Below are 16,386 nucleotides of genomic sequence, written 5' to 3' on the forward strand. Positions count from 1 at the left end.
AGATTAAGCACCCAAATTAACCATAAAGATTATATGAAGTATTTGAATGAATTGTACTCTTTTTGTCTCAAATGAGTTTTCTTAAAGTTTCTCATGATAATATTTTTAATGAGAAAATTTGTATAACCATATCGTAAGTTATATACTTTTTCTTCTAATTTTTCTTACTGAGTTTTTGTAGTTTTTGATAAGACATACATTTCATGAGAAATACCCAAAGTAGAGTATTAGAAAACCTGTAGTTTTACAATCGACTATAAACCCATCTCGATGATTCTATCTTTTAGAGGTTTTTATAACACACACATATATATATATATATACATATATATATATGTATATATATATATGACAGAACCCTCGTTATAAATACATATAAATAAAGAACAAACTTCTCTCATACATTATATCTTCATTATATAATTATTTTTAAAAAGATCTCTGAACTGTCGTTCCTCAACACTTGCAATTATTCTCGTTAGAGAACTTCAAATTTAATATCTTATATAAAATTAGCCGCGTCATGCGATTGTTATGTAACAAGAATATCGTCATCAGTCGCATGCACAACAAGGTCCTCGTTGTCCAAGGTAACTACCACGATTCCTCCATTCTTCAGAAGGATGCTACACAAAAACAGACAGATTTAAAATAAATTGGAATACGTGAATCTTCACGAGACTGGTGATCGCTGTTGTGATAAGCTGCTACCTAGTATTTACAAACGATGACGATACAAACGATGAAAAAAAAGAGGCCGCTTGCTTCCTACTGTTCTGTTTCTGTGCACGCACAAAATGGTGGCCTCTGTTCTACTCATCTGACTGGTGTGGTTCAGTTCCGAGGTCATTTTATATACAGAAAAGCTAGGATGAGACGGTGGTCGATCCGCTTGCATTCCTACTCCTGGCCCTCGCTGCTGACCTCCATCTTCCGGGTCTGAGCTTTGAACATACTAGCAATATCAGCGGCCGAGCTGCAGTCCTCTGGGTCCCGATCTGGAACTGGGCGCATGTACCTCGGCATCCTCACCGAGATGCCACGTGATGGATGGACAAGGCCAATAGCCGCATGGTGAACAGGGGATAATGTCAGGTCTGCAATTGAAAACACAGGAAGAGAAACACACAGCTCCTGATTGATATATTGCACCATGGCAAATGCTCCAGAATGGAACTGGGCATGTAAGTGCTCTTATGCACAGTAGTTTCCAAGATGAAGATGGGCTTCACATTACCTGCACCTCGGATCTCCCAAACTTGTTCGGCGGTGAACCACAGCTCTGGTTGCTCATCTGTATTGTAGTAAACAGGTTTCTTGGGCAGTATCCTTTCGCCGGAATAAAACGCCTTCATCTGTAGATTAGCATCCAAATTCGTAAAGAAGGGTGTGTTTCCATAAATACAGAGAGCTCTGGCACCAGAAATGTTTTGTGTTGAGTTTCATTTCAACTTTAAAACAGTAAACCACACAATGCCATAAAGACAATGCGGCGGCCAGGGGTGGATTCAACCGGGGGGGGGGGGGGCTAGGGGGCCTTGAGCCGGGGAGGAGGATAGACGGAGAGAAAAGAGGAGAGGAAGGAAGAGGAAAAGGAAGTTGAGCCCTCCCCCTCCCCCACCCCCCCAAAAAAAACTAAAATTTGGCTCTGGATCCGCCATTGGCGGCAGCGATCTCTAATAAATAAATAAGTAGGAAAACAAAATGTTCACTAAGTCAGAATCTTTGTGACGGAAATTGCTTATCAGGAACAGGTAGATACTCATTTCACTGATTCTTGTCGTTGTGTCTAAATTCTAAGTTTCTAGCCTTCCTTTTCAAAATCATTCACCCATGAGTGGTACGTATATAAACTTCTGGCTTTCTATAATAGCGAAGAACTAGAAAGAAAACAAAAGGCTTGGATGGACTAGCTTTCCCATAGTTGCAGACAAGCATGAAAGCAAATGCTGACTGCTGACATGACTTTCTTAGAGACAAAATTGTACTAAGAACAAGTGATCCAATGAAACATTGAAGCATCAATCGATCCTTACCTCTTTATAGAACTCATCTGTGAAACCAGACATAACACGGCAGACACTTTGGAACTCTTCAGATTCAGGGTTGTAGCATGCCATAAGAAAAGGGCTGTACCTGAACACAAGAATTTGTAGACACAAGGTAAGAATTGCTCAGTAAAAAAAAAAAAAAAATCGAAAAGTCAATGGGCCTAGACCTACCATCCAGCTTTCCGACCATTTCCATACCATGCACCGATTGGAACTAAGTCAAGGCTATCACCGAAGTCTTCCACATAGTCACGCTTGACCTGCGAACAATGTTCAGGGCATATACTTCAGTAAACATGAAAACACTTCTTCAGTAGGCAACATATAATTGCACCTTTAACCATGAATCGCAGCGCTTGGAAGCAGAGTATCCAGCATCAACATCCAAAGTCTTCAACATTATACCCTCACAAGAAGACTGGCATGCCTTTTTGAAAAAGGTGTTCATTCTATCCAAAGTGCTAGAATTATCTGCAGAAGCTTCATTGGCTTCTATCTACATGGTAGACAATTAGAAACTGTAGTTCATCTGCAGGTGCAAGTATACATGAATATATCTTAAACAAACTAAACCAATGAGCAAGGTTGTGTGCTACAAAGGATGTTCAACTTCATGGCAATTTCAAACAGAAGTCGCAGGTTATCCTAGAGCAACTCCCATATACTTGAAACTTCAAGCTGAGAAGAAGCATACAGTCATATACTAATACGTCGCTATGAAACAACGAACTGCTCAAGTTATTCTGAGCCATTACACTAGCAGGCATTTGGCTGGAAACAAGGTTATTAGCCAATGTACAGTAGCATTTTTCAGAATATAGATTACAATTTACAAAGCAGCACTGTTGACGTACTATATTTCAGGTCTCATGGCTTAGACTTTGATTTAGAGTAGCGTAATCAAACATAAGAAAAGGAGAGGTTCAGACACCTAAGCATGTCATACCTTCTCAATGAACGAAAAAGGAAAGGACGAGGTAATATTAATAAGATGGAGAAGTGGAGAAAATGACCCCATAAAGTCACAGCACAATGATGATGTTTCAAAATGATAATGCATGAATGAAAAGTAAAGTGTTTCATTTAGGGATGCAACTTACAGTTAGCTGCTGAGCTAACTCAAAATATCCTCGTTTCTCCTGGAACAAGTCATGGATGTCTGGAAGGGGAAAAAAAGCAGGAAGAAGTTTCATAGCGTCCTTTGAGACATTTACTAGAGAAAAATTGTAAATTCTCCTTATACAATTTGCAAGTACTTCTAGATGATATTGAAACGTACACTTTCTTCTTTGCCGAAGAGACAAATCCAGTAGCCTGCAAGAAAGAAACAATGTAAACTCCTGATATTTTGAATAAGACAACAAGTCATTCGCAAAGATCTAGGTAAAACATATATGTACAGCAAGCAAGTAATATGTATTTGTCTTTATAGCTTTTGGTGGATGTTTCCATGGCATTGTATCAAGTGCAATTACCTCTTAAGGTGCAATTAACTTTGAATTTGGACACCATCTCAACATAAAGCATTCCAAAAGAAAGTTGATGTAGCCTACAGAGTGTAGTAGCACCCTTTAATATTTCAACCTCAAACTCAAATGTGTTTGAATATACAAATACGGTAAGTTTGCTATGAGTAGTATCATTTGTCTTTCTTTTCCTTTTGATTTATCAATTATCAGGATTTTCTCATTCTTGTTTTGCTAACATAGAATTAATCAAAATTAGGAAGTTAATACATATGAAGAGTAAATTTATGAGTAATCTGGAATTGTTTGTTCGGAATTATTCACAATGATTTGGCAGCCAACAAAAATCGACTGCATCATTTCCATTAGGCACATCGTGCAACATAAGTACATAACCCAGTTACGGACTAATTTGTAGCATCACCAATAAAGTAAAAGCACAAGACCTTAGTAGTTGAAGTGTGGCACAGTCAAACTAAATCCAGCTAATAACAATCCATCCGTGAGCCAGTGAGTAAAGCACTTGAGCAATAGAAGCTCTCTACTTGTAATAATAAAAGAAACTCTTACATGAAACAATACATCCGCCCATAATAAGAGCTTTGTGGTTGTGACAATAAAGAAGCTACTCAGGAAAAGTACTTATAAAGAAGTCATTTCTAAAATATCCACACAAATGCAAACTGCTCAGTAATGTTACCTCTGCCCATTGCAGAACATGATGTCAAAAACAAACACGCAAATGTCAACCTGCGGAGTGGTCAATATATTTTCAGCTGGATAATAAGATGCGAGTAGGGGGAAAGTATGGACTCAGCTTTCTGTGATAACTGATCGTAAAAAAAGTGGATCCATACTCGGTAAAAAAATTTGTTGTCCTAATAGGTACTCTCATCGGCAACGTGTATTTTGTTTGAACATGAAAACTATTATATGTTCTGTACTAAGGAATACCTGAGACTGAGATACTAGGAGTCTAGGACAACTGAAATGCACCATTTACCATAAAAAGGTACTACCTCTGTTCTCAAATTGCTGTCGTTTAGGGATACGTGCAGTCAAACTTAAAAAACTTTGACCACTAATACACTCAAAAGTATTAAGATTTGTCCTAACTCTTATATGCGGGTTATCTTCAGGAGCTCCCATTGGGCACGATACTGGTCTCTCCTTCAGAAGAAGCAAGCGAGGGAAGCGATGAAAATGGCAAGCCGCGCCTTGGAAACGACTGTTATGGAGATCTTCGCCAAGCATGGATGGATGTCTACTAATAAGCTTTGTGCTTAAGTTTGATTGTCACCAAGTTTACTTTTAAAAGTTCTGGCTATTTGTTGGTCCCTTATCCACAACCATGGCTGGACTTTGTAATAATGTATGGTTGAGTACATAACTTATGCAGAGGCCGGAATAAAGACATTCCTTTTTCTAAAAAATTAAGATTTGTCACATGAAAATGTTATTGGTAGATTTGTCATGAAAAGTACTTTCAAATGATTATGTTTTTAATAATTTCCGATAACAAATGCTTAGAAAAAGCAATGGTCAAAGACATACATTGGAGACCGTGTTGATGTCCCAAACGCCAAGTATAAAAGAATAGAGGTAGTACATGTATTAGTAGAAGTATGGGGATATCTACTGCAAAATACAAAATCTGCTGCATGTATATTGATTATTTGTAGTGATAAATGATAAACACTGAACAGAACTGGGGACCTAGGAAGGGACTGTATTCAGTTGAAGTTGTAAAATTATAAACAATTACCTAAAGATATCTGTTGACAAAAAACTCTTGGATAAGGTCTAAAAATATATTGGCACTAGTTAAGTAAAAGTACAGCCCCAAAAAAATACTGACAGTCCAAATTGGTACAGATGCTTAGTAAACCACATAATCACCTTTATGTTCTCAATTGCAATCGAGGAGTGCTTGTTCCCTCTTTCTCTTGAAGATAGCTCTTGGAATGACATAAGCTTGTTTCCATTCTTCCTGTTGATTCCCACAACCTTGATTTGCACAAATGTAACAAAAACAGCTTGAAGGTAAAGAAGTGTAACACTGTGAACAAAAATTGACAGTTCCATGAATCAGACTTACCTCAGCATCCAGTATAAAGCTGGACACTTCAGGGCTGCACAGCTCTTTAATCATGTTCACTAGATCGGGAAATCTGGCAGTAGATTCTTTCATTTGCCTTGAAAATATTCGCACAGATCCATCAATTGATCTGTGAATCTGGGCACGTTGACCATCATACCTGGAAGAAATATTAATAAGAAAGTTACTCTTAAAAAAATTGTATCCTAAGTTTAATGGCTTTCTATAAACATGAGTTATGTGTCTAGAAAAGAGATCATAGGCTCTTTGGTGTATGGATAGGCTTGTAACTACTAATGATCATTGATCAGTGTAAACCTATATTGCATATTTTCTAAATGTCTGATCATATGAACTTTTGTAAGCTCAAAAACAGCCACGAGAATAGGGACGTATTCCCCCCAACTTGCTTCCTCCACACTCCACAGTTTTCATGATCCTTCAAACATAGACAGAGGTTATGCTTAGAGATAACGACACTATTTCTTTCTTGGTTATTGACTCTTCCAAAAGGAAGGCTCTGTCGGGGCTTTGGAACATCCTCCATCTCAGGAGTCAGGAGTGATAGAAAGCTCATAGGTAGGTGTAAGCTATAGTCCTGGAAGTACTGTAGTCCAGGGCAAACCTGTCTGAACCCATAGTGCAAGTGGATAGTCAGGGATTGTACTTAGCAATTTATAAAACAAACTAATGTAAAAAACGACCACATAGTCATTTAAGCAGCTTTGTTCAGAAAGAAAAAAAAAATCATACAAGAGCAATGGACATACTTGTACTCACAAGTAAATGCTCTCCCATGAAACAATTTCAGTGATTGAGTCAGCCCATTAGTGATTCTACAAAAGGAAATGGAATGAAAAATAAAATCAACAACAAAATAATTATAGTGAAAACAGTATCAGAATTTAGACATGTGCATACCTTGCAAGCATAGGGGGGATAGGTGTGCCTGGGACCATCACCAAGGATGAAGCTGAAAATGCAGGACCTTCTCTCAGAAGAGAAGGAATGAGCAAGTCCTGAGAAATATTGTCAGCACAGGTAAACCACTCTCTCGAAGCAAGAACCATCCTATTTCAGTTTTCATTTTAGCTCATCTTATCATCATTGGCCAGAGAGAGTTTACAAATACTAATCATTGTACCGCCTTCTTGAAGTATTCTAGCTACCACCTGCATCATGTTCTAGAAGCAAATAGGCTGGCTAATGGTCATCAATATTGTTGAGATTTCATTGACAGCAGGAGCAAACTATTCTCTATTGTCAAGGGAAAGAGTGTATTTGATACATAGATACATGCAAGTACCTTTTTAAAAGGCCAAGACCAATGGCAAATTAGTGCTGAGGGAATTATAATGCACATACAATACAGTTGATATAATGAAGCTTAGAAGTTTTTCTTTTGATAAAGCCACGAGAATTCATTTACGAAGAGTCTAGTTTTCTCGAAACATAACATTTGAAAAAGGATGTAACTAATAGCAAGGAAATCTTGTACAATGATAGTATATATGAAATAGGTTAGATTGCTCACCAGATTAGGGATGACATTGTATGCCTCATCAACTTCAGTTGAAAGACTCTGCCCAAAACGGAAGATACCATTTTGGTTCAGAACAATATGTGTAAAAAAATGGTAAGATGGAGAGTGGAGACACCATGTTGGTTCTGGAGGTAACAAATTCTTGTAAGAACAAAAAAAAAAATCTTTCAGACCTCAAATATATGGATCCAATTTAATTTCTTGAATCCTCTTTTTATAGAAAATAAAAATTAACAGTTAGGCACACAATTAGAACAACTTCCCCAGTACTGTAGTCAACAAAAGAATGGAGGCTTAATGCTCACTCTATGAGATAAGAGCTGCTCATAAAAGATGAATAAAGGAGTAAAGCTACCAAATGGGCAGTAGAAAAGTGTTTTTACGAAAAGCTGTGCTAAGTTCAAGCCACTTTTGTTCCTGTTATGGGTTAAAGGGCTTATGAATAAGCTCAAGCCCTCCCAACATATAATTTGCACAGAAGAAAAGTCATGTTCAGACAATACCTGTAGTTGTGGTTTTATGCCTTCCAAGGATACCACAGGACCTATTGCACATTTTCTATCAAAAACAACAGCATGTGCAAGCGCCGGTAAAATCTTCTTCATCATGGCCCCAATACGCAAGTTACGGACCTGTTAGTCAGACACAATCGCACACAAAAGAGAAGGGATGGAGGATGTTAGAAGCTAGAACACAATAAAAGGCAACATGTATCGGTTATTATAGACTAATACTGAGTAGGGATCAATTGAAGAACAGTCACAACTTAATATAAAAGACATAGAAGTCACAAAAATATGGACACAACAAAGTGCATAAATTGAGCACCATGTTTCACTGTTCCCAATTTTTTAACGCAGAACAGGATTGCAAAATTTTGTTAATGAATGGCACCTGTCTATTGACAAAGCAATACTTGGAAACTTCAAATTGAGAAAGATAAATATAAGCATTTAAGACCAAAACCGCAAATCCCAAGTACAGTCTGCAATTATTCCATGCAATACAGCTTCAGAATAAAATTATAAACTATGAAGTGGAAAGGAAGGGTATATCACCAGTGTTCTGACAAGGAATTTCATTTCCATTTCTCTGCAAGAACGAATAAGATGCAAGACAAGAATTTTTCTCCTTCCAGCACTCCCACTACCTGATATTAAACTAACAAGAAAAACAAACAAAAAATGATGGTATAAAGGAGAATAGGAGATAATCCTTTACAGAACATCCCATAACAATAAATTATATCATGCAAAGTGCGACTCTTACTGTTATTTTGGAAACAGAAGCAAAAGTTTATTGCATCAAACAAAACCAGAAAATCTTACGGTTATATATTTTCTTATTATTAGAACACGAAAATTATGTAAAGAAATATGATATCAACACTGAACAGATACTAGAGTGACCTGCTATTTGTCATGTCAGTTGCTAGTATACTACTCTGTGAGGAGACAGTTTCCCATGTGATATGACATTGCACAGCATGTTACATGATAGACTGTATAATCATCAGAAATTGTATTGTAACACATGATAGACATGATGGCTAGTAATTACAATAGAAAAAAAATTAGTCAGGATACATAGTAGCTAAGACTGAAACTTAGCCATTCAAAGCAACCCTTCAGTAATTAACTACCATGCAATGTTTGGCAAGATTCAATTGATTCTATTAGACATGACAGCAGGCGGATAGTTTTACTTCATAAGTAATACCTTAGCTTTCGAAGTGTGGAATATACATCGCGAATCGAGAGTGGACAGGGAGGAGCAAGTAATGTTTGATTTTGACGGCATTCTTGAGCAACAGTACCTACAAATTGCACTCTATCCATTGTTGATACTATAAATGCCAACTTAATCATGAACAACTAGTGAATGTAGCAACACACAGCTGTTGGATCTGACCATAAGCCCGACAAATGCAACCATACATCTCTACTTTGCAAAGACACAAGCATGACAGATTACACTATCTTATAGGCTTTTTCTTCCATACTACTAATAGGAAACAACAAGTTCATACATACCAAGATCACCATAAGTTTTGTACATCTCATGTATTTTAGATCTGCTGGTTCCTGATGATTCCTCCAGAGCAGTTACAACTAGGCTCCCACCAATGTTTAGTTCCTAGCTTCATTAACAACAATGGGGTTAATGTATTGACAAGCCATAACAAGGCATAAAGAAAAGCATCTTAAAAACAAAGATGAACAAGGAAGGAAAGACAGAAGAGTGAAGTGCAATATTTAGAACACAATAAAAAGAAACTCGACCACGGGGAGAGAGACGTCCCCATGGCTTTGTTCTAAAGGTAGGGGAGTACCGAACCATGGCTAGCCAGCAAACTCGTTGAAACTAGTTCTCACGGAGGTACCCACGCGACCTGCGAGCACCCAGGATCAAGCCCGGGTGGGCAGCCCCTCAACTGGAGGCTCTACCAACCGAGCTATCGCTCGGTTCTCTATTTAGAACACAATGTTATTAGACAAAAGTAACTTTGGATCTGTTGTAGGTTTTTGTTAACAAAAACTGAGCAAGAGGATGCCTTTCACAAGAAAAGTATTGATCAATACTAAGTTAAAGGGAAGAATTAATTTATTGTTTAACAAATGCAGATTGCTCATCATAATTTTTTTGTCAGTTTGGGGTACAGTAATACAGTATTCTCACAGGAATTTCATAGGAAACCTCACATTCAGTGAGAATGGAAGTTCCTCTCTTCCAAAATTCTTACCGGATTCCAACATTCCAAGGGGGGCTCAAAAACAAGTGACCAATCCAAAGGTAAATAGGGGGACAAGGTGAAGTACGAGAAAAATTCTGTACTTACCATATTTTCATGGTCAGGAGAAATTTTATTAGTGCACAGATAAACAGCAGGCAGCACATCATCAGGTGATAAGGCAAGCAAACTGCATTCCAGCAGGTATGACATTAACCATTTACCCCAGTAATGAACATAATCAGTGGACGATCAACGCATAGAGCAACTAAAAAGTTCAACATTTGGAAACCTCCTGAACATGTTGCAAAGTATTGCAGTAGTTTTGATCTTTCCTTTTTCTCTTTCGACCAGATCAAAAGTGCGAGCCAAATGCAGGTACGGTGCAGGCTGCCCTGCTGTCCAGCAAGCTGCAGAAGAGCACACACATGGCATGACTCGCTACCAAACAAGATGCTAAAAACTATCAGGGGGTAGCAGCTAACCATGCTCGACAGGTAGATACTTTTCGACTGGCAATGATATATTGACAGAATCTGCTTGTGCTAAAGAAGTTTGTACATATATGTTTGGCATCTTTGGAGGAGCCTGAGAAGAGTTGCGAGCCATGTCTGTGTTACTACATCTATCTATCATTTCATTTTGTGTATTCTGCAGCACATTATTCTTTTCAATGTCAATTACATCGCTGTTTTCACTTTTGCTGTAAAATATATCAACTGCTACAGCCACATCTCCTTTTGACTTCTCAAGCAAAGAAACTGCATATTCTCTGGACATGACACCATTTACAATCTGAAGAAGCTGGTCTACACTCTGATCGTGTGTTTTTGAGATATCAGTTATCTGATCGTCATTTTCCCCATTGTTTTGATGTGCCACCACAGGTGCTTTATCAGCTGTATCACTTTCAGCAGCAGCTGTTGTAGCTCTAACAAAATAGTTTGTGATTGTGGACTGCTTACGCCCACCAGATCTTGTTGAGGAAGTTAATCGTCCTTTCTTTTTTGGCTTGTTTGCATTGCTCGAACCCCTCTTCCTTTCCTTTTTGGAAATATTCGAGCTCATTCTCATAGGAGTCAAATTTACTAGTTTTGTAGAGTGTTCCATGGGCTTCTGTGAAAATGAAGGACCTTCTTGCTGACTAATTGCATCAGCGGAACACCCATTATCAGAAGTACGGTTTTTCTCTGACTTGGGCGTTTCACTACAAGATATGTTTGCTTCTTCAAAGAAATCTCTTTCCCTCTCAAAAAAATCAGATGCTGCTTTAACAACATCACCACCAGAGCTCATCAGAAGGTCCATGATCTGTTCCTTGCTGACCCATGAGGGTAGGAAATCTGATAGTTCTTTCTTCATTTCCTCTGTAATATTCTCCCTCAAACGATCTGACTGTTCAGAAGCAGAACTGATTGCTGGTAACAAAGCAACATCCTCCCCTTCATGCTTGCTCAAGCATTTAGCAACCACATCTTCACAGCCATGAGTAGCATCTGTTGACCTACGATGGGATGCCATCAAGAAATCATGTTTGTTTGCTGTCTCATCCACCAACCCAGCAAAATGCTTCTGTAGAGCAATCACTTCCTTACTATCGAGCTTCCCACTGTTCACTCCCATAGTTGGGATCACCCGTTTTGGGTGTAAGAACTTAACGTATTCCCGCAACTCGTCATAGCTTGAGTGCTCACTATAAGGAACAAGATGGATTTCGAGTAAATCTTTCACCCTAACAGCAAATCCTTCCTTCTTGGCCTCATACATCCACCCGGTCGGTACAAACCCGACAGCTTTCTTGTACCCTCTCCCCGACATGATCTCCTTCATCTTCACAAAATTCGGACGAAAATAGGGCCAAGTCTCCCCTAAGACATTCCACCCAATGACATGAACATCTGTCGCTGCAGCATCCTCGGTAAAAACTCCCTTATCCCCACCAAACCCCAACACTGTCAAAATCTCCATTTTCCTACTATCTACATGGATCAAGCACCCACAGCGCTGTGCAACTTCCAGCAAAATCCTCTCTTTGCCCACAACATAGGTCGCGATCAGACACAGCACACGCTCTCCAGCCGCTCCGCTCTCCTCCTTCACTCGCTTGATCGCATTCACAACATAATCCACAGACTTATCTTGGGGAGGAAATGTAAATTTGGGGTTGCAGTACGTGGTGTCCAGAAACACCGCGTCAGAATGGACAAACTCCAGCAGATTAGGATCGCGCGTCATAGACTCCATGTATCGGAAGTCGCCGGTGTGGACATACTTCCCAGCGTTCGGTCCAGGGGAGGTGAACAGGAACTGGACGGCTCCGGGGCAGTGGTTGGCGTCGACAGTCGTGACGCCCCACCCATCGACGGTGACACGGACCCCGACCTCGAGGGCGACGACGAGCTGCGGCGGTAAGGAGAGCACGGAGGCGACGAGGCGCGCGGTGGGCGCGGAGCAGAAGATGAGGCCGCGGCGCCAGGATGGGCCGAGGCCGGCGTAGTGGTCGGAGTGGAAGTGGGAGAGGAAGTAGGCGACGGAGAAGTCGCCAGCGTGGCGGAAGGCGTCGACGAGGAAGCGGGAACCCGGGATGAGCGCGGTGGCGGGCACGGAGGAGGGGACGGGCGGGAGCGGCGCGGAGGCGGAGAGGGGGTGGGTGTGGATGTGAGGGGACGGAAGCGAGGCGAGGGAGGAGAGGAAGAGCGCGGAGGTGTTGACGGAGAGCGATTTGGAGGCGTCGGAGGAAGAGAGGAGTGACGCCATTGGTCGCGGCGGGGGGCTTAGGGTTTGGACGCGGCGGCGGTGGCGGGGAAGGGCATGGTTGCGGTGGTGGAGCGCGAGGGGAAAGGAAGGTCGAAGGGAGGAGGAGCCAAGGAGGGGAGGAGGACGGTGAAGCAACTGGAATCAGGCCCTACTCATGACCAGCCTGCCCGGTAAGCCCAACCAGCCCGGCCAGTGGATAGGGTCAGCTCGGGTTTAACTTTCTATACTGCAAGTAGTCCAACAGAGATGATTTCTGACCATAAATCTATGATGTATTAAGATGACGGACGTGTTGATTGAAGTTTTTTTGATTGGGGTCAGATGGAGGCGAGAATTCGGAGATTTATCTTAGATTCGAGTCTTTCGTAGAATAATAATATATTTTATATAAACTGGATGAATATTTTATAAAATATCTTTTTACAAGTCGAATCTTTTTCTTTTTATACAATAATGAAAAATAAATACATATAAACAGACCGTATCAATCTCTATAGCATACATGCTCCTGACAAAATCAACTACTCCTAACTCATCATAACGGGTAGACACACCTAACCTGCTCTAGTCGTCTTGCATGTCACATCTCATCCACGGAATATCGTCACGCCCACATGCGAAGCCATCCCGTAGCATTAATGATACGGGACAGGTCATTATACCACCACGTCCGATCACGACCTGGCTCGTCGAAAGAAAGTGCATGAGAAAATAAAATATTTAAGTAGATGATATTAAATATAATTTAACTGATTATGTGAGTATCTAACTTGCGACCAGCATGATCGTAGGATCTTGTCCTTCGATAAGGGGGCTAGTCAACTAAGTCCAGCCCTTGTCTTGAAAATATCTATCGTCGACTGATATTTGACAGCAGGGCGCCCGCTTAGTGGAGCACCTCTTACCTATTACATTGACATATTCTTTTAATTAGGCTCAAGCTTCGAAAATATGTCCAAAACCAAAAAAGTCAGAAAAAAAACTCGAAAAAGCCTGAGCCTGGCCAAAAAAACATTATCAAGCTCGGGCTCGAGCCTTGAAACCTGGCCTGACGTCAGGCTTAAGTCGGGCTCAAGCTTGTGATTTTCTCGTCGGGCTTTTTAAAGCCCAATCAGACCTTTGAACAAGTCTAATTGGAATTCGCTGTGCTTAGTAGGCCGACCTGCACATGGTTGTAGATTGCATGCTAGTTTGCTTGTTTTGGCTGCAAAGGGCTGTTTGGTTTTGGCCCACGTCTGCCCCATCAAACGTTGACAAGCCAATTATTTGGTGGAGGAATCGGCCGCTCGTGATTTCTTCCCGTGCGGGCGCGGAAATAAATTGAGCACGGGAAGAAATTGAACATGGGGAAGCTAGCTATTGGCGTCCATCTAAACACTACGTGGGAACGGGATTAACACCATTTTTTAGCGCAACGAGCGCCAGCTTCAATCCAAACAGGCCTCGAGCCTGCATCAAACCCGTGGACTGTCCTGTGAGTTTTATAGATTTGGGCTAACTCCGAGACCAAGCAAAAGGTAGCGCCTTTCTTCTATTTTCTAACCTTCAACAGGTGTTCTCATCTATCGATTCTATCAATAGGGTATGATATTTGTGAGGTTTCTCAATAACACGAGGACCGTCTGATTGTATAAGAGCTTATTTGATAGAGTTTTTAGAGCAGCTTCCCGGCTGGAATTAGAGAAGCTCTGCTAAACAGTAGCTTTCAGTTTTTATTTTTTTGAGTGAAATCTGTGTGAGTGATTTTTTAAAATGAACTAAAAGTTATGAAGCTAAAAAAAATAGCTTCTCCTGATTCGCTTCCTGCACAGAATCAATTTCTTCATATAATTTATTTTAGAGAATCACTATATAATCATTTTCAACCATAAAATCATTTTTCCTATATAATCACTCACCATAAAAAAATTAAATCAAATAGAGCTCTATAAAACAGATCGTAACTAAACCAAACTAAATGTGCGAGGGTTCGGGAGCCCGATCAGCTACATCGGCTGCTCAATGTGCCACCGCTGCCTCTATGTCCCTTCCTTATCACCGCATGTCCACCTCAACTCCACGACCATCTTTCCTGCCACTTTCCTAAGTAATTCGCTCAAGTCACTAACCCAACGACCCTTAAGTCCATATATATCATTTCAATTATTCCGTCACTATCTTCTGGATCCTAAACACCTTCAAAAGTCACGAATATTGATTTGAAATTCGAGTCCAGTTTGTATTGATATTTCAAGTATTTTGATAGTGTAGTTTGCAAGACATCAAATGATCAAAATGCAAACGTTATAGGACTTTATATAAATCTAGAACCTGGCAACGTACAACCAACCTTTTCGCAGCCAAAAGGTAGAACCAATGACGTTTTTTCATGAAAACTGCAACACACAGACTTTGATAGTTTTCAACTAGATTAGGGGTGGTAAAAAAGAAACTAGATAATGTTAGAATATTTGGGTTATGAGTCTGCCTGAAACTAGATAAAGTTATAGCCTTATAGGTCTTCTGAAACTAGATAAAGTTATGGATCACTCTTCAGCTTGACCCATTACATTTGAGTGATTCTAAATAAATTTCAAAGCCTCAACTAAATAGAGTTATGTGTGTATTTTTCTGTCCCATCTTACTATTTAGGGTGAAAACGGATTGTATTTTCCCCGCTCATCTAAATCATTTTAGATATCAATTGGATATCGGATATCAGATTAGATCTCGAATAGTTGTATCAAATATTGGATTTGGATGTAGAAAGTTAGTATCCGTCGGATATCGAATATCCGAGAATAAAATCAGATATATCTGAAAAATATACGATAACTATCTGAGTCTATCTTACAGAGTTTGTAACTTTTACATACAAAATCGGATAGAGACGATTTATATATAAAAGTTGTAGTTCTCGATGAGATCTAGAATTTTGTAGTTGATACTTTTTTATTTGAAATTATTAATATGTTAAAATAGTTAATATCAGCTTCAGCTAATATATTTGACACTCGTAACTTCTCCGATTTCGTTCTAACATAACTTCTTTTATGATAGTATATTGCTAATTTGCTTGTTAGATCTATAGTTGAGTTTTTGATATATAGAATAGTCGAATAATCATAACATATGTAATATATATGGTTGTTGCTTTTACTCAATATCTAAATAAATATTCGTACCGATATTATCTGTATCGACTCATCACATATTCGATCCGTATTCATGATCGAAACTATATGTATCTATATCCGATATCATCCGTGCCTGATTATAATTTCGATAAAAAAATGTGAGATAGAATATATGATCAATAATATTCATCTGTCGATCCGATTACACTCTTATTATTAGTGGAGGTGATGAAAGACCAATTTATAAAAAATTATCTCTTTAACATACTTAACATGTATGAATAAAATGATTAGAATAACATCCGCTTGCGCTCACTCGCCTCACCCTGTTATACAAGATGAAATTTAGATGGGCATCGATAATCATAACATTGGATTTTGACATAACCTCCCCTATCTTTCGCTCGTGAGATCAAAATGTCACGCTTGATTTGGACGAAAGACACTCAAGATGTTCCCAATTAAATTGAATAAAATTAAATATGAAAGTATGTGTTTTTGCAACGGATAAAACTATATTATACAAGATAAATTTTGGATGCGCATTAAGAACAAAAATTTGGACTTTAACATAACCTCCCCTATCTTTCGCTCAGGGGATCGAAATGTCATGCTTGATTTCGA

General features: G+C 39.5%; 1 protein-coding gene across 11 annotated transcripts; it reads right to left on the reverse strand.

Moving 5' to 3' along the window:
- Nucleotides 1-627: 627 nt before the first annotated feature.
- Nucleotides 628-12,847, reverse strand: LOC133908498 (DNA ligase 6). Of its 11 annotated transcripts, none has more exons than XM_062350549.1 (20): nt 10,375-12,836; nt 10,182-10,299; nt 9,998-10,079; nt 9,192-9,294; nt 8,878-8,974; nt 8,217-8,319; nt 7,662-7,790; nt 7,150-7,299; nt 6,537-6,634; nt 6,386-6,451; nt 5,616-5,775; nt 5,417-5,524; nt 4,218-4,267; nt 3,331-3,365; nt 3,152-3,210; nt 2,386-2,547; nt 2,223-2,311; nt 2,037-2,136; nt 1,238-1,355; nt 628-1,097 (listed from the first exon to the last, which is right to left on the reverse strand). In XM_062350549.1, the coding sequence occupies exons 1-20, from the start codon at nt 12,644-12,646 to the stop codon at nt 901-903; spliced, it is 4,296 nt and encodes a 1,431-aa protein (XP_062206533.1). In that variant the 5' UTR covers nt 12,647-12,836; the 3' UTR covers nt 628-900. The 11 variants fall into 11 exon arrangements, 10 of the variants coding, with proteins under 10 accessions (XP_062206533.1, XP_062206534.1, XP_062206535.1 ...); XM_062350550.1 differs by having other exon boundaries at nt 7,150-7,197; nt 10,375-12,835; XR_009908215.1 differs by lacking the exons at nt 628-1,097; nt 1,238-1,355; nt 2,037-2,136 and having other exon boundaries at nt 2,386-2,543; nt 10,375-12,843.
- Between the last annotated feature and the right edge of the window lie 3,539 nt (nt 12,848-16,386).

This window comes from Phragmites australis, chromosome 2 (assembly GCF_958298935.1).
Source record: "Phragmites australis chromosome 2, lpPhrAust1.1, whole genome shotgun sequence".
In the NCBI taxonomy this organism is placed as follows: domain Eukaryota; kingdom Viridiplantae; phylum Streptophyta; class Magnoliopsida; order Poales; family Poaceae; genus Phragmites; species Phragmites australis.